The sequence below is a fragment of the Capsicum annuum genome, chromosome 2 (genome assembly GCF_002878395.1).
Source record: "Capsicum annuum cultivar UCD-10X-F1 chromosome 2, UCD10Xv1.1, whole genome shotgun sequence".
NCBI lineage: Eukaryota > Viridiplantae > Streptophyta > Magnoliopsida > Solanales > Solanaceae > Capsicum > Capsicum annuum.
This window is the reverse complement of record NC_061112.1, coordinates 148,374,867-148,402,529: the sequence shown is the minus strand read 5'-3', so window position 1 is coordinate 148,402,529 and position 27,663 is coordinate 148,374,867. Positions and strand designations below refer to the sequence as shown.

Below are 27,663 nucleotides of genomic sequence, written 5' to 3'. Positions count from 1 at the left end.
ATTTGATACGAATCAATACTTCTTTTAATCTCGAGCTTCTTAATTTGATAAAAATCCAACAAATATTCCTTCAAATAGAATATTTTGAGAGCAAATCATATTCAAAACCAAGATTTTATTCATTTGAGTTAATTTTCAAGTTTAATCAATAAAAATCTAATTTTAATGAAAACGTTCATTTAAATAACAAAATTTATACACTCTTGTATATAAAAAATGCGAAAAATGTATAATCGTTAATTAAATGATAAAATTGAATTGAATAAGTAATTTAAACCAGCATGTATTTGAACGAAATAATTGTTGTGATTTTATTTTGAAATTGAAGAAACTTGAAATTAAATTGGATTGCGGAGGGCAAAAATTAGGTGTCAACACCCCCAATTAATGTGGAGACCTGATATTGCTTCTAACAAGATAAAAATAATCCTCAAAATCAGTACTTGTTTTTTTGATGCCTCACAAAACACCAAAGTATCATTCGCATATTGTAGATGAGTTATTTCTAGGTTGTTCACTAGCCTGGGGTTTGCCTGAAATCCTTTGATTCAACCATTTAATCTGGCTTGAATCATGTTGCTCATTTCTTCCATTGCCAAAATGAAAATAAAAGGGGATAATGGATCCCCTGACTTAAACCTCTGTGAGGGGAAGAATCCAGTTGGGCTTCTGCTTATCAAGACTGAAAAATTTACTATGCTTATACAACGTTTGATCCACTTTATCCATTTGGTACCAAAACCCATCTTTTGAAGGAGCTCAAGCAGATATTTCCAGTTTAGATGATCAAAAGCTTTTTGGATATCAAGTTTGCACAAAATTCCTAGCTCATTACTCCATTGTCTAGCATTGACACACTCGTTAGCTAGTAAAATTGCATCAATGATTTGTCTTCCTACAATAAAAGTCATTTGTTGTCTGTCCACCACTTTTTGTATCACCTTCTTCAGCTGCTCTGCTAACATCTTTGATATGATGTTGTATACGCTCCCAATTAAACTGATTGGCCTGTAGTTGTAGAATTATAGCTTTTTTCGAAAAATCCTTCTGCATGAAAATTTTGTACAACTGCTATCACATCTAAGCTAATTACCTCCCAACACTGATTGAAGAAAGCCATAGGGTACCCATTCAGCCCTGGGGCTTTGTTCTCTGCACATGATTTGATACTTTGCAGGATTTCATATGACTCAAAGGTGGCCATTAGCATCTCATTGTCTGGTCTCCATTCCCCTGCTTCTGAGTAAAGCTCTTCATAGTATGAGACTCTCTTTTTTGATGTCTACTAGTCTGTTAGAATATCCCCCCTCAATGAGATTTTGTCAATAATGTTGACCCTTCTGAGTGCATTAGTAGTCCTATGGAAGAATTTTGTATTCTTGTCACCTTGTTTCAACCATAGCGCCCTAGATCTTTGCCTTCATTCAATCTCCTCTTTTCTTGCAATATCTTCAAATACCATATTTAGAGTCAGTCTTGTAGCTTATTCTTCTCTTGTCAACCCCCTTTGTTCTTGAGTTTTCTCCAACTCAACTAACTGTTTAAGAACATTCTGCTTTAGTAAACTAAGGTTACCTTGAATAGTTTTACTCCATTCTTTCAACTTTTCCTTCAAAGCTTTTAGCTTGAAGGGTAAAATGTAGTCATGTTTGCCAAAACAATGAATGGAGTCCCACCAGATCTTAACCTTTGCCCCAAATTCTTCAGTTTGCAACCACCAGTGTCTTAGTGTGTTCTTAGTCACCACATTGCAGTAAAAGTAGAGAGTGATCAGAGGTCACTCTAGGGAGAAACGATTGCTTTATATTTCTAAAGCTTGTATCCTATTCTTCTGAAATAAGGAATTTGTCCAATCTTGTTGGTAAAATTTGAATGTCCCCCATTTTCCAAGTGAACTGACCTCATATTAAATCTAGATCAACCAGCTCAAAATCTACAATAAATTCAGAAAAGTCTGTCATTGCTTTGTTAATTTCGTTGCAGTTTGTCTTTTTCGATGGATACCTAGTTGTGTTAAAGTCCCCGCATAAAACCCAAGGACCTGTGAATAAACCCATAACTGCACCAAGTTTCCTATGTTTCCTCCCCCTTCTTACGATCATTAGGTGCATACACGCTTGTCAGATGCCAAGAGAAGTTTTGATTCTTACCATAAAATTTACAAGACACCAAAAAAAAACCAATACTACTAATCTCCCCTTCCAATCTCTATTATCCCACATTATGATAATTCCACCCCGGTTCCACTGGCCTCTAATTGGCTGAATTTAGCCCATCTATTTCCCCATATGTCTTTCACTATTTTCTTGATATCCCTTTCCACTTTGGACTCTTGTAAACATATCACCTCTGTTTTCCAAGACTGGATCATGTTTTTTATTAAAGCCCTCTTCCAAATAAAGAATACTATGTTGATCTTCATTGATCAAGTATAGCCAGATATCCCCCTTTGCGTTTGATACTATTACTCATGAATCAGCTTTCCATTTCTAATCCTTTTAATTCTTGTACCCTTTCTTTTTAGCATTTGTTGTTCTGTTGTTTGACTATTCTTTCTTGCTTCTTGCCATCAATTTTTATGAATAAGGGTAGCGCCTCCTACTTGAAATCTTGAGATTCTACACAAAACTCTTCGCTAAGACTGAAGATATGCTGATGAATCCAGATTGAAATGTTAAAATCTGGATCCAATTCTTCTGTTGGAATTGCATATTGAGTGGAGTAGCATCCTCCTCTGAGCAATTCAATTCTTCTACTTGTTCTGTTATTTGCATGCCGCCAAGTCGTAGAGATTCTGAGGGTTGGATTCTTTAATGATATATTCCACCATATTTTGATTAAATTGGATATCTCCTTCTACCTCTTCCCCATTCGTAATTGTTGTTGTATCATTTCCCGTGGCTTTTGATGTGTGGGTATTGATAGTGTTCTACTTTGTTTTAAAAGTTGTATTTGCAAGTACTTCAATAATAAAAATATCCTTCGGTTGGGCCTCATTTGATAAGGTTTTTGGTTGAGCAGTAATAAGTGGGTCTGGGTCTGCAATTGTTTGGCTCATATTCTGGCTCATATATGTCTTCTGGATGGTTTGTCTCATCCCTAAAGTTTGCAGGCCCTCTTTGGACAGCCTGTTATCAAGTAACCTCTTATTAATGTTGCCCCCTTTGTACGATGTTCCCACGTCGACTACTGAATGTAGCTATGGCCACTTAGCTTTATCTGATGGATGAATATTTCTCCCCCAATTATCCACCGGACTTAGCAACGCGACTTCTCTCTTCTCCGCCAATTTGAAATTCACCGGTGATTCAACCCATACCGAAATATTGTATGAGAATCCAACACTATCTATTTCGATCTCTCTCGAAACCCTCTTGCCATCACCTCTCGAATTGATGCGTGCCCAATAAAGGTGAATCTTCAGGGTTGTTTCTTCTTCAGTTTCCACATTGCCCCACCCCCAACCCAAGAGATCGCCGACCATTTTGAATTTTTTTTGCAACCATAGGCTCAATGGAAGACCTAGAAATCTTATCCAAACCCAGTCTCTCTTGATATTATCCGGCCAAAAACTGGTTGCTGGATTCCACCATTCCAGTTGAACCTTATGTTTCTTCCATATCCATTCCCCTAACAACACATGCTCTGCCACTTTCCTTGATGAAAGTTCGAAAAGAAATTTCCCATCGCTCATGGCAAAGACACTGACTCCGAATACTATTTTCCAAGTATTGCAAGCCCATATATGGAAGTTGTTCAGTGTTGGAATCTCCGAATACTCTTTGGATTGTACCAATTATGCATCTGCCAAGTAGGTCTTTAACAGAGATCGACGAGCCCCTATTGATGTTAATTTTGTTGTCGTTGATCTAGATCTGAGAAAATTTTGCCACCTCTGTCGTCCATCGGTTGCTAACGAAGGCTTTCTTGAATAAAAATTCAAGTTGTTTTGTGTTGACATGCTTTGCTTCTGTTACTGTACTTAGCGCATTGATGAACTTGACTAGTTTCCGAGCTATATTTCCCCAACCTCCATTTAACGTGGTCTACGGTGTAATAATGTCAGCTTTATGTTCCCCTTGAATAGTAGTAAAACTGATATACCTCCCATTCTCATTGTATTTAATGGTGCAGAAGAATTTCGAGAAATGATCCTTCATGCTCCATCTCTTAACTATCTTTCTCTGTTCTTTTGTCGCCTCAATAAATACAAATGCTATCCACTTCAAAACTTTATGGCTGATCTTAATTTTTCTCATTAAAAATCTGCTGCGCTCTACCCATTCGTACCAAATCTCTGCTTCTAATTTAATTCTAGTAATATCATATGACTTAAAACCTGCATTATAGTAAATACTCTCTTCCTCCATGGTGTAGTTCCAGATTAGTTGCCGGAAAATCCCCTTGAGAAAGTTGATGGAGTGAAAAGTATGCTAGAAAGGTTTCACCTCGAAAAGTGTGTTTGAGAGCATTTTTTTATAATGTGCGAAAACAGCTCTTATATTACTCAATATATCCAAAGAAAACAAAAACGAAAGCAAGATAACTCAGATGCAGTTGAGTTTCAAATTTCTGGTTTTCAGTTAGAGGTTGTTTTGGATAAATGGTGAAAGTTGGATTCTTCTCCAAAGATAAAGCCAATTCTACAAGCAATGCCTGCTCTCATTATTTGGCAACTGTGGAAAAGAAGAAATGCCCATAAACATGGGGAAAAATGTCCTTTCATAAAACTATAGGAGAGATTAACAGACAAGTATGCCTCATGACTAAGTGTAGATATCCATGGATGTCAAAATTCCGTCTCACTGGCCTAATCTTGTAAAGTTTCTAGAGGAACACACTTTGGCAATTGTAACTAACATTGTTCTATGGAGAATGCCGAAGGCAGGTTTCTACAAGTGTAATACTGATGGGGTAGCAAAAAGGAATCCGGGACTTAGTTCTACTGGATTTTGTGTAAGGAACGCTTCAGGGAACTTCATTTATGTAGAATCTATTAGGTTGCCTGATGGTTCTAATCTCTTAACCGAAGCAAAAACACTGAAAGCTGGTTTAGAACTTTATATTAATAGACATTTTATTCCAGTTATTATGGAGTTATTATGGAGACTGATTCCTTAATCTTGAAGAATGTGTTAGACGACATTTGGGAGGTTCCTTGGGCTATTGCTATGGAAGTGAAGAGCTTTAATCAATTAAGAAGTAGAGGTGGAGTGATGGCGGAGCATGTGTACAGAGAAGGGAATCAGCTTGCTGATTATTTTGCTAACCTGGGTGTTCATTTTGCAGATACCAAAAGTTTTAATCATTTTTAGGAGGTTCCATTGGAGGGAAGAAGGATTATTAACATGGAAGAAAGGCAAATTCCTAATCTTAGAATACGGAGATGTCAAAACAGAAGGTACACAGAGGCATACATAGACAACCATTCCAATGCAATCATAGTAGCACCATAGACAAGGAATACAATTGCAAACTCAAATGCAGAATTTTCACATAATTCATTTCGGAATAACATCACTGGCGACTAAAACTAATTATCAGCTCAAAACCTAGTTTACATTTGAGAAATGTAGGGATTCAAGTTAAATTAGGTTCTCAAGCATACTGCTAATGATTGATGCTCACGGTCTTTGAGAAATGAGGAATTAACTATAAAATTTTCCTCTAAACCGTTCTGTTGGAGAAGACAATTAGTTGATAACTAAAAATTTAAAGGCTTAACAATTCCTAATTCCTGTGATTTTGGGTTAAATATTTACCTTCTGGAATAGCATCCGAAGGGAAATATTTCCGAGAGCCGAAGAAGTCTTCTATGGACTAGATTCCATAGCACCTGTGAGACATGTTGGTGTCTTATGTGAAATCCATCCAAGATCTTTGAACTCTATTTCCATGGCTGATCTGTAACTAGAGGTAGATATACACCTAGGATCACTCGAATTGGACGTAATTGAAGCTAGGCTCATCACCATTTCTCGATTTTCCATCCATCGGAGAGGAAGATCGAAGGCTCGTCACTTTCCTTCTCGACAATTTGTGACTTTCCCCTTTCTGTTTTTTTTTTTAATTTTTGAACATTGTTGCCTATTTTTGTTGTGGGTTATACAACGAACCAGAAGGATTTTCAACCAAAAACATTTCCGGTGGTCCTTCTGACCATCGGAATACCTCACTTTTCCCTCTTTCTTTCAATCCTACCCCTCCATAATCACCATCACCATATTGCGACCTAACCCCAGAAAACCCATCGCCATAAACCACCCCACGTGCTCTCACGCACCATTGGATCTCCCAGTCACCGTCGTCACGTGCTTCACGCACCGGCGCGTGACACCTTTTCAGTCAATTCTAAAGAATTTCCGGCCATATCAACACTATTCTCAGGCGAATAAAAATAGAGCCAGGTCGTTTCTCAAGACATTTTCCCGCAAACTAGCCGGAATTGACCCTTTCTCTTAAATCAGGCCATTATTTACATCTTTTGTTTACTTATTTGGTAAAATTTCCCTCTTCTGTATCTATGGGGGATAATAGAATATATTTCAACCAAGGTTTTAAATCTTATGACATAACCAGATGGACTTCAAACAAAGTTGCATGGTACGATTGGGTGGAAAAAAGCAGGAATATGATGAGAAGGGTTACACTCAGTGAGAAGGCATTGGAATGGATCTGTTTCATACTCACAGAAGCATCATCAGACCAAAAATTTCAGGTTAGAAGGTGGAGATACAAGGACCAGATGGCAGATTTCTTTGGTACGAGGAAATACAATTCCCATGGGAGATATATGAGTATACTGTCACTGAAGGGAGAGGATAGAGCAGTTATTATTGTACCTGAGTTAGAAGACATGCTGGTTGGAAAAGTGTGGCATTTAAGATTCAAAGTTTCATTAAAAGTCTACCACAAAGTTTCATTAAAAGTCTACCACAGAAGGAGATACAGACACAAAGCCAGACAAATGTTTCAAATATGACTTATGCAAAAGCAGTTACATTCAACAAATGGCAAAACAATAGCCCTAAGATAGCCACAACCAAAGAGAAGGAGATTGAAACCAATGTTGTAGCCAAAAATAAAGATCAAAGAGTACTTAGGAGATGTATTTTTGGGTCTTTTGGTAACGCAAAAGCTGAAACACCCACCCTCTCAGAAGTTAGACGATGGTCCTCGACGATGTGGAAGAAGGCGTTTAGGATCAATGTCTATGAGATGTTGGATAGCTGTTTTCTCTTTGAGTTTCCAAATAGATACATGGAGGAACAAGTCCTACAAGGAGAATGGCAGTGGAAGAAAAGTAGACTCAAATTAGAGTGGTGGAACCTTGCAGCAGGTTGCGTGCCTATCAATCACAAACCTAAATCCATCTGGATTAGGGCTTTGGGTCTACCAATGCATCTCTGGACGGAAGAGATTTTTCGTGAAATTAGAGATCTCTGTGGCGGGTGGCTGGCAACGGAGGAGGAAACAAAACTAAGAAACCATCTCAAATGGGCTAGGATCGAAACTCGAGGGGATGTTAGGAACATGCCAACGGAAGTTACCATCTCTAGAGATGGAGTTAACTTTATTATTCCGATATGGGTAGAAAGGAAAACAAGATTCGAGTTGTCGTCAAAGAGAGAAGGTCCAGATGCCGGAACAGTTGAGAATATCCAAAGGAAGAACCAGTAGATAACAAAGACTTTATCCTCTAATACCCGAGACTCCAGAACAAGTTGATGGAGATGGGAAAGGGGAGACATATGTGGGAACAGCTGGAGATTGCTTAAAATTAATTGAAGAAGCACGTGATGGGCATATACAAAGTTTAAAAAACACATTTGGCTTAAAACCTGTTGGGCCGGATCAAGCAAGGATTATTGCTAATAATTTTAACCCACAGCCCGCTGAAGATTTCTTCCAAAAGGTTATAGTGGACGAAACTGCTGTGATTTTCTCTCCTAATTATGTGCGAAGTAACCAGAAAACAAAAGGAGCTGCTATGACCGCTACTGATGAACAATTACAGATTAAAGAAGAAGGGGAAAAAAATCCGAAGAACTATGTGCAGCAAATAGTGAAGGGATTGGAGATAATGAGTAGGGGAAAATCATCACGGGTGACATAGAGTTGAGACAGGAAATATTAAGGTTGGTAAATTCTGGAGAATTATAGGATGTACAGGAGATCGAACCCCTTTGTACACAACAACAAGAAACTCTCATTGAAATGGAGAGAAAATGTCACGTCCCAAAACAAACCTTAGGAGTGACTGGCTCCCGACAACACTGTTTGTCGGGAGAACCAATTTTCTATTCAGTCACCATATCTACAAACACTGAGATGAAAACATACACAACACTATGTGCATGAAATAATCATTAGTGTAGAATAATTACCCAACAAGATATCGCATAGCGATTTATGAAAACGACAATAGTTTAGATAACAAATCTTTAACACAAGTCCCACACCAAGTTCATGGAGCATCTATACAGAGTTACATAAGTTCAAATTTTGGGCATACAAACCCAACGAAAGGAAACATAAGCTAAAAATAACTGAAGATGAATGACAGCCTTCACGATCAATGCAAAGGCTCACCTTAGCGATAGAATCCTCACGTAATAGCAGTCAGCCATGAGCCTCTCTCTCTGCAACCGTATCTGCACGTATGCAAGTAAGGAGTAAGCTATATATAAATATATAACCCAGTAAGATCTTCGATTCGATACTTTAATACCCCTGGAACAAGTGTTAGAAAATACAAAGCACAACAAAGATACACAAATAATATATACATAATATCTTTCATAAAATAATATCAATAAGATTTTCAAAGAGGTTCAAAATGTCATCTTATAACAACTCAATCCGCACTCACGACTTGTCATAAACGACAGTGAAGGTGATCGGCCTAGCACCTCAACAAGTCTACAACAACATATATAATGCCCCAAAAAGTCTACTACGGCAGCATGTACGAGCCCCTAACATATTACGGCAGCATATAATGCCCCTAACATATTACGGCAGCATAAATAATGTCCCTAACATATTACGGCAGCATAAGTAATGCCCCTAACATATTAAGGCAGCATAAATAATGCCCCTAACATATTACGGCGGCTATGTATGCCCCTAGAGACTATAACGGTAGCGAAGAAAATATATTCAATGCCCCATCCTCACCTCGCGTTTCATCTAAACAATTCTCAACACACTTTTCATAATACATATACATAACTTATTAAAGTTCACTTATTCTACCGAGTTCACGCTTGTCCCAACACATGGACTAAGCAGAAAAATATAATTTTTATAAAGCAAATTTGAAAAGCAAGCATCAACGCTTAAAGTCTCACTTACCTCGCTAACGACAATTTTCCAACTTTGCAATGTGTAGAAAATCAACCAACAACGACCAATGGGATCAATCTATACCAAATTTTAAATAACAACTAGTATACATACCCGCGCGATGCGCGGATAACTTCAAAGAATGAAATCCACCAACACTTTTATCATGTACAATCATTAGCAAAATCATTGTTTTATTTCATATTGCATTGTTAATTGTGGCTGATTTATACCCCATACAATTTATTGAAATCTCAGAATTTGAACCTCCTAAAATTAATCTATATTCAAATACCATAGGTATTAAATTTTGTCTCGAACATAATAAATGCAAAGCTATCTTGTAGATATCGCTTCCCAATCATATCTCAACTTTTTTTTTTAAATCGAGAAAAAAATGATTAATTGGTGAAAGACATAAAATTTCAAAAAATATCTTTCTTATAGAATTTGATCTAAAACTGTTGTACGTCGAATAAAGAAAACTCATTTATTGACGATAAAAGTTTAATCAAAACAAAAGTCATAGTAGCAATGACTATTATACGAAAAACAACTATAAGAAAAGTAACACACAATAACTAATAAGGAAATTAAAATGAAACAAAAAATTAGTAAACAAATATGCAAATTATATAAACAATATAGATGTATGATGTAACTTAAGTAGTAATCCAAGTAAACAGGGCTTACTATTTCATATAGAATAACATTATCGAATCTCCAAAAATTAAGAAACCTAACCATAGAAGATCAAATAGATGCAAACAAAATGTATCATAAATAAATTACAAATATGGAATCAATAGTATTATAAAGATTTAAAAATGTTCCGACGTAATAGTAGTGCTTCATGATTTTAATTATAGATTCAGTCTTATCAATCAAATCTATTTGGCCTATCCTTTCTTCATGGATCATTCGATCAAGAAGAACTTTAACTGTAACCCCAACCGATTGTTTAGAGTCCCTGTACTTCATGTACTTCTCAGCTAATGCAATCTTGTTGCTACAGCTCCACCGTTTTCTGAGTATTCTTGACCTCCTCAACACTATAAAGACATATAAAAGATGTGATTCTTTTAAAATGAGATTGGAATTTGATTGAACACCCACAAGAATACAGAGGGAGGGTTGTAAAAATTCTCAATCTTGAAGGTGTTAGTGAAATAATACTGTGGCAAAGTAGTAGAGATGGTGCTAGCAATATCTGATTCAACAATTTCTGCGTTACTGACTGGCATATTTCCCACTCTGGAAAATTCATAGAAGCAACAATTACTTCTTTAAAATATTCAGCACAATAATGCATATGCTTCAAAAACTTAGGAATACACTTAAGAGAGTACAACAAATAAATTACTTGATAGAAAATTCTGCCTTTTGCCTTTACATAATATTAAAATAAATTTAAATTTTAAATTACGTAAATTCCTTGTTCAGGTTATTTGGAGTTGTTACAACCTTTCCATCCCCAAAGTTTGGCCCAAAATCATCTTAACACACTCCAAAAAGACTATTGCAAATTGTCTTCCAATTGACTCATCAACAACCACATAGTAAGCTGTAAATTGAATGATAACATTAGCATAGACAAGTCTATTAATCGACAACTATGCCAAAATTGATATAATATATATATACACGTAATAGTGCAAGAGATCAGGAACCTATTTACATGAATTACACTAATCGGAACAACGTTTTCCTCCAAAAAAGAGCAGTTATTTCAATTTGATGGCAAAGCCCATACCAAGGCTTGCAAAGATGGGCTCATCAGTAGATCATTGATTACACAAACAACGAAGAATACCTGAGCCAGAAAAATAAATACAGATACTCAAAATTAGGTGACCTAAGTAATGCAATACTGTGTTTTTGAGAACTCCTTCACTTACGACAAAAAGGGATAAGTAGGTAGGTTGTAACCATCATCAAAACTGTAATGTATTAAGAAAAAGGGAGAATTGGAGAAAAATCAGTACCTTCCCACAACAACCTTTCAAGTTAAGTAAGCATGACCAATTTTCTGTTGTAATGCCTCCAACTTTCTATCTTCCACTATATGTATTCCTTTTATGAAAATATAATTTTGATATAAAGAAGAGAGTTAAGATTAGAGTTTGAGAGGACAAATGTTGCGATGTGGTAGACTCAAGAAACTTAGCCATGAAAGCACGTCGCCCACATCATGAGTAGGGCTGGCATTGCCCAGGTAGTTGTACAAAGCTGTAGCTGCTGCATTGAAATATTGCTTATAATTCATTCCAAATTCAAAGAACACAAAGAAAAAAGATTGCCCAAATAAACACTGAATATAACCAAAAACTTTACTGAATTTCAAAATCCAAAGTAAAATGTACAAAACCACAGGATTACAATACAACAATTTCAACAAAGAATGATAGAATACACGCGAAGAAATAACATTAACAGTACCTGAAATTCTCACTACTAAAAATACAAGATCTTGTTGACAGATGTCTAGTTCTCGTTAGCAAAAGAAGTCTAGATGGAACAAAGATTAGATCATGTAAGGTTCATGATCTTATATATGACCTGCGCTTGAGAGAAGTTCAAAGGGGAAACATTTTTGTCATGAACAACATTGTGTTTGAAAAATCTCAAATCTGTTATTTTGTAATTCATTGTGATCCAAATCATGTTCCTGCTGATGAAATGCAGCCCTTCAAGCGCTGGACTGGTGATGAAATTAATGATTTACCCTATGGTTTTTATAGGACCCTTCTTACCTCTGCACATCATCAGTTGACCGATGATGACAACAACAATCTTTTGAAATGAACCCGTTCTATTTTCTTTTCTGGTCGTTTTTTTTTCATCTGCTATTCTCCAATTAGAGCTTAATCATTTCAAATTACTCAAAATCTTGGGCTTGAGTCACATAAAGTTTTATAGTGTTCCCCTGCAGATACTAAGCCCCATGTGGTTGAGGTACCTATCATTGCTTTGCGGTAAGAATTTAAAAATACCTCTCAGAAATTTGCAGGTTATGGAATCTGCAGACATTTCTTGTTAAAGGGTCTGCAGACATACCTCTTGAAATTTGGGGACTAATGGAATTAAGGCATCTCAAACTGGACACATTTTGTTTGCTAAATCGCCCAAGAGTATCTGTCGACAAAGGGAGACATACACATTCACTTTGACTGGTGTCTCAAAGCTTCCATCATTTTTTACAACAACAACAACAACAACAAACCCAGTATATTACACATTATGGGGTCTGGGGAGGGTAGAATGTACGCAGACCATACTACTACCCCTAGCGAGGTAGAGAGGCTGCTTCCATCATTTTTTGTTACAATTAAAAATGGCCAGTTCAGTATCCTGCTTGTTCATCCATTGTTTAATAGAAGACCATAGAATCTTGTTTCTTTTTTTTGAATGGTCATCTGAGTAAATTATAAAAACTTCAAGTGTCAATACAATTAATCTTCTATATATTGTTCTCTCCCCCACGCTAACCATCAGTTCCTGCAAGCAAACATGTTTAGGTAATAGCAAGAACAAACATCTCCAAATTCAATAACTTATGAACATTATCACTTCATTGCATGTTGAAGGTAATTTATTGTCCTAACTTCTAAATTTCTAAAAAAATTCAAATTGATACGCACCAGATTTATGTTTGGACGCATCTGAACTGTCATCCTTAACCAAACCTATTTCAATTTCTGAAGACCTTTGGATGAAACTGATCCTCATTGGTAACAATCGTGATAGTATTTGCGGAACTACTGGATGAAGAGAAGATCGGGAGAAAATTGTGTGCTTCGTCATGGTGTGAAATTTATTTAAGAATTTAAAATTACATCAACAAAAGTATTCTGCTTGCCATTAATAATTTAATACCAAAAATAAAGACGCGTACCACTAAAAGATTCATTCTCTTCAAGATTAAAGTAACTTACCATTAAAAGATTCATTTTCTTCAAGATTAAAGTATGTTCACTTTTTTTAATACAAAAAAGTCTCTTGGATATCCTTCTAACATCTGCAACTAAAATGTTAAAAGGAAGAAACATGAATGGTAAAAGTATCAATTATAATAAAAATAAACCAAACTGATCTGAAAAGTAATGTGTAACATAAAAGAAATTAAATCAAATCTATCAGCCATATTAACTTGATGCAATTGATTATGAATTCAGTCTCGTTACTATAACTTGAATTGAAAGAAGAAAACAATTCAATTTAACAGAAAAGACAGAACATTTTGAAAAAACCCATCCGACAAAGAACAAATTTGAAGTCCACTCACATACTTTAAAACAAACTACTAACCCATCAAACAGAAAAGTAAAGTGTACTATACCTAGTCGGAGTGATTTTTCATCTCGTTTTTTGCTGAGAAACTTTAGAAACCCTAATAAAGTCAATTTAGGAGAAAAATAATTAACTACAGGGAGAGAGAGATGGACTGGGTTCAAGTTTTAACATTGAAACTATGAAACAAATTTGCAAGAAAGGAAAATTTTGAATTTTATTTTTAGGATATTTCACTGAGTAAAAAGTGTTGGAAGTGTATGATTTCCATGGGGGAAGAAGATGAGTAGTTGCCGATGATTTTTAAACTGCCCCTATGGAAAAAAACACGTTATATTTTTATAGATAAAATTTACAAAATGTAAATAATTATGTATTTGCTATATTGCTGGATAGTGATTTTATAACTGCCAAGTGCAGATAAATACTCAACTACTTGGCAGTGCATTTTAATATTTTTCTTATATATATATTTTAATCTCTCTTTTTATATAATCTTATAAAATAGATTACTAAATATTAAATTTTGTCTTAGAATGACCAAAATGTAAAAAAGATACCAAGGTCAAATATTTTTAAAATAAAAATATAAATAGGAGTTCTTAATTAAATAATGTTTGTTAATAGTTATTTAAAAATTAGTTATCTATTTAAAAAACTGCAATTATCAATTAATTGTCACAATTTGAATTTTCTAAGGAAATTTAAAAAGTAAAAATTCAAAAATAGGTAACTAATAACTAACCTAACTAATTGTTGTCCTAAAATGCCAAATGTCATTTTAGTATGCTGCCACGTGGCTTAATGTAGAGGCTTTGTCCTCTCTTATCAATAATATATAGATATCAATTATGCTATTTTGGAGTTTAGTCTTAATATCCCAGCTTTTAAACTTAGCGTTGAACCTTAATATCTCACTGATATGCTGAATTAATGATAATAATATCCCAACACACTTGTTTAAACATGATACCGACGATAAGGAAAAGAAAATTTCCAAAACAATGCTTCAGTGTACTGGTTACTGCCAGCTGCTCCCAATAATTGAATATTGCTGTTGTTGTTCTCTTTTCTTTTTATGCTAATGAAACCAACACTTCAATCTTATTATTTCCAAGTCATTACCGAGTCAACTTACTAACTTAATCAAATACTAAGAAGAATCATTGGCTCTCTCTTATAGTGTTCAACACATACAGACAATAATACATTATAGCAAAAACATCTCAATTTAGCCATGCTTTATAACCATACGTAAAATTATAATAACAGAGAACTGTGATATAACCTGCTTCTTCTTTCTTATATAAATTTCCCCTAAGCAATCAATATCAACCAACACCTCTCCTTAATCTAGTAGCAAACAACTACCACCAAGAAGAAAATCAAATATACATGAGTGTCGTTTTAGTCACTGTTTTCAAAATTATATGCAGAAAACTATAAACAAATTCATACCTTATTGGTGAAAGATGCTTGCTAACTTAGCTTAGATATTCTCTACTGATATCTTTTCTTTCTCTTCTTCTCTATTATTGCTCAAATGGTGCGTAGTGTAATCTTTGTCAATTAGCAATGAAAAATGGTGAAGTGTTCTTGAGTGGAGAGTATGGTCTATGTATTCATTGTATTGTGTGCAGGGATGAATAAATATAGAGAAATTTTTGTGTGTTCTTCAGGAAAAGAAAATGGAGGAAGATTTTTTTGGAATTGTGTAGTGTCTTTATGTGTAAATGGTGAGCCCCCCTCCCATTTTTTTTTAACGCCCAGTGGGTATATGACAGAGAAAAAAAGAATAAATGGTGCTTCTCTGTTATTGCTCCCCTAATCATGAAAGGCATAAGGGAGTGGGTGTGGCCCTCTTCCCACTACCCTTTATTATTAAAATAAGATTTGGGTCATTACAGAAAAGCTACAGTTTGGGTGCAACAAAACTTGCTTAAACTCCATAAGATGTTTGGGGTGGATTTTCAGGGATTGAAAGAAACAGCACTTGAACTCCTTAGGCATGTGGATGCTAGCAGGCAAGCAAGAAGAATGGAACAATCGGGAGTAGTTAGAAGAACAAAAAACAGAGAAGCACAAGAGTTAAAGAATATGATATCTTTTGACGTTAAATTCAAAAGCAATGGTGATAGAAGGAAGGGGAAAGGGGGCTCACAAAATACTCCATGAAGATCAAATTGATCTCATGGAATGTTAGGGGGTTGAAGGAACAGGGGAAGAGGAGAGTAGTACAAAGTCTGATTCAGGAATGGAAAGCAAACATAGTTTGTCTCCAGGAAACCAAATTAGAAGGCAATGTACATGAGTTAATTAAGCAAATTTGGGCAGGGAGATGGATCAAGTATGCATGTTTGGAGGCCAGTGGAACCAGAGGAGGAATCTTATTACTTTGGGATTCTAGAATTTGGGAAGGGGAAATCTTACAAGTTGGAGCTTATACTCTTTCCTGCAAATTCAAGGCTCAATTTTGTAATTTTGAATGTCACATAACTGGTGTGTATGCTCCTAGCAGTAAAGTGGAGAGGAGGCTTGTATGGGAGGAATTGGCTGATGTAAGAGGCTTGTTTGATGGGCCATGGGCTATCTGTGGTGACTTCAACGTCTGTAGATTTCCCTCTGAAAAAAGGGATTGGAACAAGAGAAATTCAGCAATGAGGGAATTTACAGATTGCATTGAGGAACTCGACCTCATTGATCTACAGCTAAGCAGTGGAAAGTATACTTGGCATAGAGGGGATAACCATACAACAGCATCAAGAATAGACAGGATAATGGTTTCCACAGAATGGAACAATCTCATCAATAATATAAAACAGACTACACTGCGAAGAGTGACCTCTGATCATGTCCCAATAGCTCTGCTTTGTGGACACTCGGAGCAATCTAAATCCTACTTCAAGTTTGAAAATTGGTGGCTGAATCAAGAAGGTTTTGTTGAAAGAGTCAAGAATTGGTGGAGTGAATTTGAATTTTATGGGAAGCCAGACTACATCTTAGCATGTAAACTCAAGGCTCTCAAAGGAAAATTGAAAGAATGGGAGTGGAAAAGATCAAGGGAATTTGAAATTACAAAAGAACAACCTTCTTAATCAGATGGCTATGCTAGAATCTCAGTCGAATAATAGAGCCTTGACAAAGGAGGAAATTGCCAAGAAAGCAACATTATTTATGGAATATGAGAAGTGTTTGAAGAATGAGGAAGTGGCTTGGAGACAAAGATCAAGGGGCTTATGGATCAAGGAAGGGGATAGAAATACAAAGTTTTTCCATCAAACTGCTAATGCCCATAAAAGATATAATCACATTGATCAATTGGAAGTGCAGGGAGAGACCATAACTGATCCAAATAGAATTAAGGAGGAAGTCATATCTTTCTACAAGAAGTTATATACAGAACCTGAAGACTGGAGACCTTCTCAAAATATTAGCAATCATCCTACCATCACAGAGGATGAGAAAGAAGCACTGCAGGTAGCATTCCAGGAGCAAGAAGTTTTTGAGTGCTTAAAGATGTATGCTATTGACAAAGCCCCTGGCCCCTGATGGTTACACAATAGGCTTCTACTTTAAATATTGGGAGATAATTAAACAAGACATTATGGATGTTTTTCACAATTTCCATTCAACTGGGATGTTTGAAAAAAGCTATAATGCAACATACATAGCACTGATTCCTAAGAAGATAGGAGCAAAAGAACTCAAAGACTTCAGACCCATCAGTTTAATTGGAAGCTTATACAAGTTGATCTCCAAGGTACAGACAGAAAGGCTGAAGAAAGTTGTGGATAAGTTGGTAGACAAGCAGCAAATGACTTTTATCAGAGGCAGACAGATAATGGATGCAGTGCTCATAGCTAATGAACCAATTGGTGCTAGAATGTCCCTACGTAAACCTGGTATATTATGCAAACTTGATATCGAGAAAGCATACGACCACGTGAATTGGGATTTCATTCTAAGTATGTTGAGACAAATGGGGTTTGGTGAGAGATGGATCAGGTGGATCAAGTTTTGTATATCAACTGTGAAATTTTTTGTGCTTATCAATGGTTCACCTGAAGGTTTTTTCAATGCACACCGAGGGATTAGGCAGGGAGACCCCCTATCTCCCTTCTTGTTCATCATAGCTATGGGAAGGGCTAACTAACATGTTGAATATAGCCAAGGAAGCAAGAAGAATCCAGGGATTTGAAGTTAGCAAGTTAGCAGGAAACAGTGTGGAAATTACACATCTCCAGTATGCCGATGATACAATAATTTTTTGTGGGGCTGGGGAGGAGCAACTGTTGATCTTAAAACTTATACTGGTTTACTTTGAAGTTATATCTGGGCTACACATAAATTGGAACAAAAGCCACTTGTACCCAATTAATGTGGTTCCAGACATGAATCATCTTTCTCGGATCTTGGGAGGAGTGGTGGGAAATTTGCCATCAGTATACTTGGGAATGACTTTGGGTGCAAAATCAAGTTCCATAAACATTTGGAATCCAATTCAAGAGAAGTGTGAAAAGAAATTAGCTAGATGGAGATCCCAATATCTATCTTTGGGAGGTACACTAACCTTGATAAATTCAGGTCTAGATGCTCTTCCTACATATATGTTATCTATCTTTCATATACCTCAGACAGTAATTCAGAGGTTGGACAAAATCAGAAGAAACTTCTTGTGGCAAGGCAATAAGGAAAGGAAAGGCTTTCATTTAGTAAAATGAAAGAGTATCATTAGAAGCAAGAAACAAGGTGGCTTAGGCATCAAAAACCTAAAAAACCAGCGCAAAACTTTGAAGGTGAAGTGGCTATGGAGGTATCATCTGGAGGACCAAGCACTCTGGTGTATGGTGATCAAGAGCAAGTATGAGGAACTGAACAAATGGATGACTAAAGAGGTAAATACTCCATATGGAGTTATCCTTTGGAAGTCAATCAGAATCTTTTGGCCTTTCCTCAATACTCAGTCAACTGTCAAGATTCGAAATGGTAGGAAAACTATTTTTTGGACTGACAAATGAATGGGTGCTGAGACCATTAAAGATCTTTTTCCTGATATTTTTGTTTTGGCTCAACATCAACATAACACAATTACTGATATGTGGTCGCAACAAGGATGGAATTTGGTTCTGAGAAGAAATCTAAATGACTGGGAAATCCATAGAATAACTGAACTTTACAAACTACTAGAAAGTTTTAAAGGAACAGAGGATGGAGAGGATTATTTATGGTGGCATGGGCATAACAAAGGTAAATACAGGGTTAAGGAAGGATATAAACAGACAAGTCTTAGTGACACAAATGTTAGAGATAATCAAGTCCTCAAATGGCCTTGGAAGCATATATGGAGAGTCAAAGTACCACATAAAGTGGCATGCTTTACTTGGTTGTTAGCCAATGAAGCAGTTTTGACATTGGATAATGTGGCTAAGAGAGGTATCTCTCTATGCAACAGGTGCTCGCTATGGCAGATTTGCCAAAACCCGGACTTCATATCAAATTTACTGTAAAGATTAGCTTTGAAAGTTCTTTTTAATAGATCCCTTTTATTAGGAATCGGATGCCTGATCCATTTTAATACCGCATTCAAAGGCTTGTAATTTATTACAAGCCTAGGAGTTCCTCGTTCCTTTTCTGCACTATTATTGACATAAAAGACAGAGCAACTCCATGGAGAATTAGAGGTTCTAATAATACCATTCTTTAGAAGATGGTCAATTTCTTTTTTGCAGATTTCCATCATTTCTTGGTTCATTTGAATGGGCCTGGCCTTAGTAGGAATAGTTTGTTCGTCAAACCCGAAAATGTAAGGAAGCTCTACTAAGTGTTTTTTCCGTTCCCAAAAAGCATTAGGAAATTCGAAACAAATTTCATCTTCAAAATTTTTGTGAAGATTAGATATTTTAGTAATCATCTCCGGGGTTTTTAAAGACTGCTCAATTTTCTTTATGTGAATATCTTGTTTAAGAAAATTGATATGGGAAGAAAACCGGTTAATTTTAAAAACAGTTCGTTCTTTAATAAGGTTACCTTCTTCTTGCAAGAGGGGCCTTAATAAAGGGAAGAATAAGTTCTGGTTTAAAAGAGTTGTACGAATTCCGTCGTAGTCACTCCAGTAAGGTCGAATCTGGTTGACGAAAGGTATCCCTAAAATGATATCCTCAGTGATATCTTCGGTGATGACGAAGTCATTAACAAGGCAAATGCCATTGTTACAGATATGAGCTTTAGGGAGCTGATAATGGATTTCCATTTTTTCTCCCGTGGCTGAGTAAAGACGAGAAGTACTCTTTTGAAGGTACTTTGTAGGTACTAAGCCTTTAACGATACAGTTACTATCTGCTCCTGTATCGAAGAGTGCGACTCTATTAAGAACAAAGTCTTTATTTATGACAATTTTTACGACTATGTGTTCGCTATAGGCTTTTATGGCCGTAATAGCTTTGCCGGATGTGGAGGGAGACTCGGAGCCGGGAAAGGAACTAGGCTCTGGTTCTCGGAGATGATCATTTGGGATGATTGGAAAGGCTTTAGGTGATTCTGGCGGAGAAACCTTTTCTGGGAGAGGTATATTTTTTAGGACTTGATCCGTAAGAATGTTAAGCTCTACTTGATCAAGTCGGATTTTGAGATTCTTGATTTCTCCCTTTAACGTAGAGATTTCTCCCTTAAGATCAGCAATAGAAGGTTCCGCAGGTTTGTCGAATCTAGACATAACTTGTTTCATGCTAAAAGGCTGAATAATGGGTTTGGGGGGTTTCTCTTCATGAGAAAGCATTAATCGTTTGAGTTCTAGAAGATATTTATTTCTAGCCTCATCATCCTGGATGTGTTCTATAATGTCAAACAGAATTTCTTTAGGATTTCCTGAAATGACATTAAAAGCTTTTCTGGTGCAAGAGCAGAATGTACCTGTACAAGCGCATTCTTGGCCAGATTGGGATTGATCTGTCTCATAAGCGGCGTTGATGTATTCTTCATCGCTGTAGTCGTCACTGGACGAGGCATAGGAGTCAGAAGACTCAGAAGAATCTTCCATTATAGAGAATAAATTTGTTCTGGTTTCTTCAGAGAGATCTAATTGGTTTATTTTCTTCTTCCTGTTTGACTTGCAGTCTTTCGCTCTGTGGCCTGTCTTGCCACAAGTCCAACAAGTATCTTTGGTTTTAGAGATTTTTCGTTTGGTCTTTCGACTAGGCTTATAAGATTCCTTTTTTAAGGACCTTTTGTTTGAGGTGGTCCTTTTGTGAGATTTGGAGGACTTCTTCCTATGTTTTTTGCTGGGACTGGTGAAACCATAGTCCTGGTAGAAGGTTCCTAACCCATATTTAGAAGTACTATCTTTCTTAAGTTGTTTCTTAAGTTTAAGGTCCGTGCAGAGATCTATCCCTACGGTGGTGATGAAACTTATCAGGTCGCCATAGGTTAAGATATCGTAAGGGATTTTTCCCTCGAATCTATCTTTAATTTTGGTTCTAACCTTTTCGGCAAACAGAGAAGGGAGACCACTAATGAATCGTTCCTTCCAAAAATCATTGTTGCAATCGGGTCGGATCATGACCTTCACTTAAAAGGTATCTTTGTACCACCTAAAGTCTGCTAGGTCTTTGCAGGTGAGATTGTTGAGGATTTCTAAGCTCCTATCTTGGAATAATTTGGGCTCTCCTATGAAATGTCTTGCTATGTGGTATAGGAGAGTGGCACAAGCGTCTTCTTTTGCGACTTGCTCTAGAACTTCTTGGCCATTTTCACTCTTGACCACTGTTTCTATAGCCGTGGCTCCATAGATAAGGTTTTTAATGTCATCAGTGAAGTAGTTGTCCCACCAATGTTTTATCATACCAGTGAAAGCTGATACGATCATGGTAGCTGCTTCCTTATCAGTGGCTCCTCTAATTTTGTAAGCCGTGATAGATACACCCATTTCATGGAGTTTGTTGTAGATTTGGTGTTCCGCCAAACCGTCAACATTCCATTCAGTTATTCCTCTACCATCATGGTTGAAAGTTGAGAGGTAGGGATTTTCTTCAAATTGGACGTCTGGAGGAGAGGGTTTTTTATAATAGTTTTTCTTAGTGGAAAAACGATCACTGGTGAGTTTAGAAAGAGAGTTTTTCTGGTTGCTGGACTCTGCTTTCTCAGAGATCTTAAACTTGGAAAGTTTTTCGTTGATTTGTTCCAAGATTTTTCCTGATACTTTGAAGTCATCACTAAGATTCGGGAATTTTTCCTTTTGGAATTCAGGGATCTTAAAGATGGGGTTGGCTATAGGATTAGGGCTTGGAGCCCCTTTCTCAGGAGCGGGGGAACTAAAAGAAAGTATCGAGTTTTTAGTATCTCCTATTTGCTGGGAGATAGTGTGAAGGATCTGATTAGTATAGTTGTTTTGCTCAACTATCCTATCGAGGTCTCTATTGATAGGGGCTGATAGAGGTCTATCATGTTTCTTCTTAAAGGGTGAAGCATTGAGGACTTCATTGGAATGAGGGATTTTTATCCCTTCGAGCGGAGGAGTAACGGATTCAATTATCTTGTTACTCTGGGTATACCATTTATTAATGATAACGTTAAGGGATTCATTTTGGTTTTCCATTCTTCAAGTAAACTCAAACCATCGAAAGAATTCTATGTCACATCGGAAGTCTTTTCATATCAGCTATCCATAGCCGACCTAATTCCTTTTGTTGTTCTTTGGAATAGGTACTGGTGTACCATTTCCTTTTGATTGCGTCCTTAGGGAGGTACCAGCGGATTTCAAGAGCTTTAAGGTCAGGTGTATACTCTTCATCAGATTTGATGACGAGTAAACTGGGGTCGGTCCTAATTTTTTGACGGAATATGGTAGGGGGAGGTTCCATATCAGAGGCTGTAGGACTGCCTGGAGCATAAGGATCTTCAGGTTCTAGGGACTCATGGACCCTAGTGGATTGCTGATAATAAACTTCCGGGACAGGACCAGAGAAGTCGACTCCTCTTACTTTGCCCTTGTCATTGTTATTATCATTTTCGTCACTTCCCTCCTGGGTTTTTGAGGTGGAAGCTCTGTTCAAGACAGACCTGCGAAACGAAGAGTTCCGAGGGGTGTCGAAGCCTAAGAATTTTAAATCAATCTGTCAATATCAAAGGGCGGATTTTCTTTCACCAAAATGAACTTGCATGAAATAAAAGCACATGATGAAAATTACACTTCAACTTGACATATAAATGAAAACATGTGTCATGATTAGGACGAATTGTAACTGAAAATGTGCACCTTTCTCTCCATCGTAAAGGGCCTCCAGAAGAGGAACGGGTGTGTGACATGCAACCATGGCCAATGAATCCAGTACTTGCTCATATGCTGGATCAGATGGCCGGAGGTACTGTCCATCCTGTAACTGAAAATGTGCACCTTTCTCTCCATCGTAAAGGGCCGCCAGAAGAGGAACGGGTGTGTGACATGCAACCACGGCCAATGAATCCAGTACTTGCTCATAGGCTGGATCAGATGGCCGGAGTTACTGTCCATCCTGTCCTTCTCAAAGTGAGAAAGTTCAGATAAAGTTGCAGAACCCAAGTCAAAATAAAATTAGTCACAAACATCTATCAAAAAATTATAAATATAAAGAAAATTAAGCACAAAAAAGATCTTGTTTTTGCATCAGAGTTCAGTAACAGATAGCATAATCAAGAACATAACTAATGAATGTAAAACAGGTAAACAACGAAAGAAGGCCACTCTTCCTCATCTTAAGTAGCCTTTGCTTGTCATTTTCCCTTTCTGGTAATAGCGAACCAACATAAGCAGACCATACGTCTCCTTTCCAAACTTGAGGAGCACTAGAGGCAGCATATCAGGGTCTTTCTCAGAACAAATTTTAAGGCCCTTACAATTATCACACTCTGAGGAAGGGTTGTGAAAGGCACTTGCCACGTCGCCAATGGCGAGTGGCGAGAGGCGAGGCTAGGCAATGGGTTGTCGGCCTTCAGGTCTGTGGTGGTGCGGCCTTTTGACCACCTTCAAAAGGCGAGAGAGGCGTTACCTTTTGAAATTTATAAAAAGAGAAAAATTAGGATTTAAAAGATATAAGGTAATTTTAGGGGGAGGTTTCCCATATTTGCAACTCTTCTACTGCTGTGAGCCTACCACTGCTGCGACTCCGCGTGGCGAGGCACAGCCTTTTCGCCTTTAGCTTTCGCTGTACACTGCTCTGGGATGTTTATCTTTTGTCTAAATATCAATCTACAATGGAAGAGTATGACTCTCAATCCATCTTGATCTCTCTCTTACTGTTTTTCCTATACTGCCACTAATTTGATGAGTATTTATATCTTTCTTGACAAGAAGTTAAGAATCAAAACTGCAGTACATCACAAACATAGAAATAATCCCACAAAATGGGATTCTTCTTCCTTTTCTTTTCCAATTGGGGATAGGGAAAGGCAAAATCGGACAATGGTGAAATACTGGGAATGGAACCGTCACTAACAAAATGCAATATCGGGTAGCCAACCAACTAAATGAGCTATTAAGATTTCCCCACAAAATGAGATCAATACATGAAAATAGGGAAATTTTTGGTAAAAGAGTAACCTGAGCTTGAGTGGTTTCAATGCGACGCCTGGTAAGCGGAAGAAACCTCTGAAGCAACGCGTCAACAATCAGCTTTGCTGCTTTCCCAGCCTTCATTTCTTTCTCTGAAGCTCAACCTTACACTACTTTGACGCAACTGCAAACTTCAGATTTCATATCCAATAGAAAATCCCCACTTTGTACCTGACCGCGATCCCAATCCAGATAGAATGAAAAAAAAAAGACTTGAAAATTTCAATCAATCAACTATCCCTCGATCCCAAAGCTAATACTGAGTCAACTACGTAAATTCAAAAGCTCTGAAGGCAAAATATGAACTAGGGTTACCGTTAACGACTAACCGGAGAGATATGGTAACGGAATCCGGCTAGTTGAAAATTCTACAGCGGCGAATGCATAATTCATCTTCGTCTTCCAAATTAATCATTGAGATATTTTCCGGTTTTTATTTGTACTGCATCGCGCTTCCGGTCTGTTGCAGCAGATTTCTTATTTGGCACTGAAAAAAAAAAAGAACCGGCTGAAACGAGTTTCACGGCCGGTTCATTACTGCAATTTTCTTGCGCTGCTAGTTGTCGTTTAGCTGTAGACCGGTACTAGGCCCACTCAGACCAACGCTCGCTCTCTTTGTTGTCGGCAATATTGTCACCTTTTTCTTTTCAATAACTAACATTAAAAAACGATTGAATTTCTTTCCTGTAAAATAAGTTACTATTTTCTAAATCAATTCATCAAATTAATATATTTTTTGAAACTTTATCAAACTACTATAAATATTATTGTAAGTAACGTATTATACTTTAGAAAAAGTTGAACGGTCCAAAAAGAGCAGTAAATAACGTTAAAATATAAGAACGTTACTGTTACTAACAATTTTCAAAAAAAAAAAAAAACATTATTGCCGCCATACAATAAATAACGAGACTTTGCAACCCTGCCACATCAAAATCTGTGCAAATCTGATGGTAAATTGTTACTGTCAATTATGTTTTTACTTTAAAATTCTACTCCGAATAACTATACTATCAAATCAACTCAACCAGAATTTTTGCCATTAATGCTGCACCAACGTAAAAGGAATAAAAGATAGTCGTAGGAAATAAATGTAGCTTAATGCTGCATTAAAGATTCATCCGAGTTATTGCATGCATGAAAGTTTATGGGAATGGAAATTGTTGGACAGTTTTGTTCGCACACCATAGGCCTGCATTTGGTGGCCCTTGCAGAATTTGGTGCTAACATACTTTCTCTGCCCTCCAGTCAAGAAAGTGAATAAGCTGACCTCATCTTAGTTTGGGTTCTGTTCACTTTCTTTTTGTGAATTATGAGATGTCTGGAGATATTTTCTCCTACTTATGTTCACCCCTCCTTTTAAAAATTTGTGAAGTTGAAACTGATGGCACATACATTAACTTCTGTATGGTAGAGGAGTTGGTCAGAAGGCAAAGAATATTTTGTTTGTCCAACGTTTGGAAGGCTGATAACATTTCGCTTTGGGAAGGAGTGGTGAGAGGTGACATCGGATAATTCTATGCTAGTAAAGATGGAGGTGCTTGGATATCTCATGTTTAGATACAATCAAAGGATGAATCGGTAAATTGATTACAACTTGCTCTAGTTACTGATACTGCAATTTCCCTAATCCATCCTTTCCCCCTCAAAACTTCTTTGCTGATCCATCGGACAGGATCTAGCAAGACTTTGATCATTCAAGACCTTGAAGCTGATATTTGTGCTTTCGACTTTCCTATTGGAATGGTAGGTACAAGAACAATATAGCAATTAGACAAACGGTTCGGATATTTTGTACCGACGGTACTATATGCTGATTGATTAATGAATTTATGTTTGTTGGCTCATTCCAAGTCCTGAGCATTGATAATGCTAAGTTCAAACATTGTAGGTGTTTGAATTTTAAGAATTACGAAGAGTGTATATATATATATATATATATATATATATATATATATATTTAGCCTATAATTGCAATAGATCTGCTTCTCCCTGCTTTCAAGCTCTACCATCCTCTTCCCCCCTTGGGTATGGGGAAATCAGATAATCATTTACAGAATTAGTTGTATTTTGTTGCAGGGATAGATAGGGCATAGTAACTAAGAGGGACAAGATCTCGTGTATTCTTATGATCGTCCTTGCTGTCTTTTCAAACGTGCTGACCATATATAGCGATGCGTATGCCTTGATTAAAAAGAATTCATCACCACCTGAGTGATTCCTCATGAATCTGTGCGACAGGAGGAAGTGGGAGTATCAGTTGTATTCATGTTGAAGTTAGGGTGAAAGGCAGGATGATACGGGTTCAGGAAACGGCGTTTCTCGTTGAAGCCGCTTGAGTCGAGTTCTAATAAGTTCCAAATACTTCGAGTATATTTGCTCAACATGTACCAATACATGGCTACAGCCTACAGTCTTGTCGCAACAACCTTGACTGTTGTGGTGGGGGAGGAGCCAACAAAGAAGATGGTGGTTATGGTGAAGGGGGATGTGGTGTTGCTAGTGGTGACACTAAAGGAGAAGGTGGCGGTCATTGTGGTATTGGTAGTGGTGAAGGTGGAGGAGAAAGAATGAAGAATAGACAGCGGTGGTGTACGGGGAGGAAATGGTGGATGGTGGTGATGGAGGAAGAGGAGGTGGTGGTGACGGTGGCGGCAACAATAAAAAGGGTGTTGAGGGTTGAGTGGGATGCAGAGGCGGATCCTTGTGTGGGTTTCCAAGCATAATAAAAAAGAAGATGCATTCAAGTGATTCGAACCTGCATTGAATTGAAGAGGTAGAAATACATACGGGTTCTCTAACCACTGAACTATCCACCAATTTTATTATAAGTTCCACCTTTAAATATTTAGACCTTTTAGTAATATTTCTCGTTTAATTATATGTGGTTCCCGAAAACCCACACCCGCTATCGTAAATCCGGACCTGGTGTGGTGGTATTGGAGGAAGAGCAGTGGTGGCAGTAACAGCGGCAATAGAGGAGGTGTGGAAAGTTCTAAATTTATTAATATTAATTTTAAGATTTTCACATCTATTCAATAATTAAGATTTGTATCATTTTTTTCTATAGTTTTGAAATCTTTTTATCACCCTTCATAATTTTTTCCAGGAAAAGTAAATTTATAGTATTGAATTGGTCATGTTTTATATGAAGTGGATTCTATAAGATATAATCGGTCGAGGTAGTTATGCTAGTGTATTCATTATCTCTTAAATATGAGCAATTGCAAAGTCTACTCAAGAACAAAATGGGTATAAATAATTCGAAAGATGTTTTATTATCGGACGATAGCCAACGTCTTTTTCAATCAATAGAGTTACAACGTATAGTGAGACTTGTATTTAAAGAGATGATTCTTTGTCTTTATTTCTATGTATTATTGAATATTTTGATAATCAAATGAGTCTTGATATATATGTGTCAATGAACATTGTCTTGTTCA

General features: G+C 36.9%; 2 protein-coding genes across 40 annotated transcripts; both read right to left on the bottom strand.

The window, feature by feature from the left end:
* Positions 1 to 548: 548 nt before the first annotated feature.
* On the bottom strand, positions 549 to 965 carry LOC124896313. The gene has a single exon (XM_047407869.1). The coding sequence runs from the start codon at positions 963 to 965 to the stop codon at positions 549 to 551; it is 417 nt and encodes a 138-aa protein (XP_047263825.1).
* A 10,761-nt stretch (positions 966 to 11,726) lies between these two features.
* On the bottom strand, positions 11,727 to 24,903 carry LOC107860404. 39 transcript variants are annotated; one of them, XM_047407461.1, is made up of 4 exons: positions 13,688 to 22,882; positions 13,284 to 13,372; positions 12,990 to 13,109; positions 11,727 to 12,846 (listed from the first exon to the last, which is right to left on the bottom strand). In XM_047407461.1, exon 1 carries the CDS (start codon positions 21,191 to 21,193, stop codon positions 18,950 to 18,952), a length of 2,244 nt encoding a protein of 747 aa, XP_047263417.1. In that variant the 5' UTR covers positions 21,194 to 22,882; the 3' UTR covers positions 11,727 to 12,846; positions 12,990 to 13,109; positions 13,284 to 13,372; positions 13,688 to 18,949. The 39 variants fall into 39 exon arrangements, 37 of the variants coding, with proteins under 37 accessions (XP_047263417.1, XP_047263420.1, XP_047263419.1 ...); XM_047407464.1 differs by having other exon boundaries at positions 11,727 to 13,372; positions 13,688 to 13,738; positions 14,927 to 15,005; positions 15,097 to 22,882; XM_047407463.1 differs by having other exon boundaries at positions 15,097 to 22,882.
* Between the last annotated feature and the right edge of the window lie 2,760 nt (positions 24,904 to 27,663).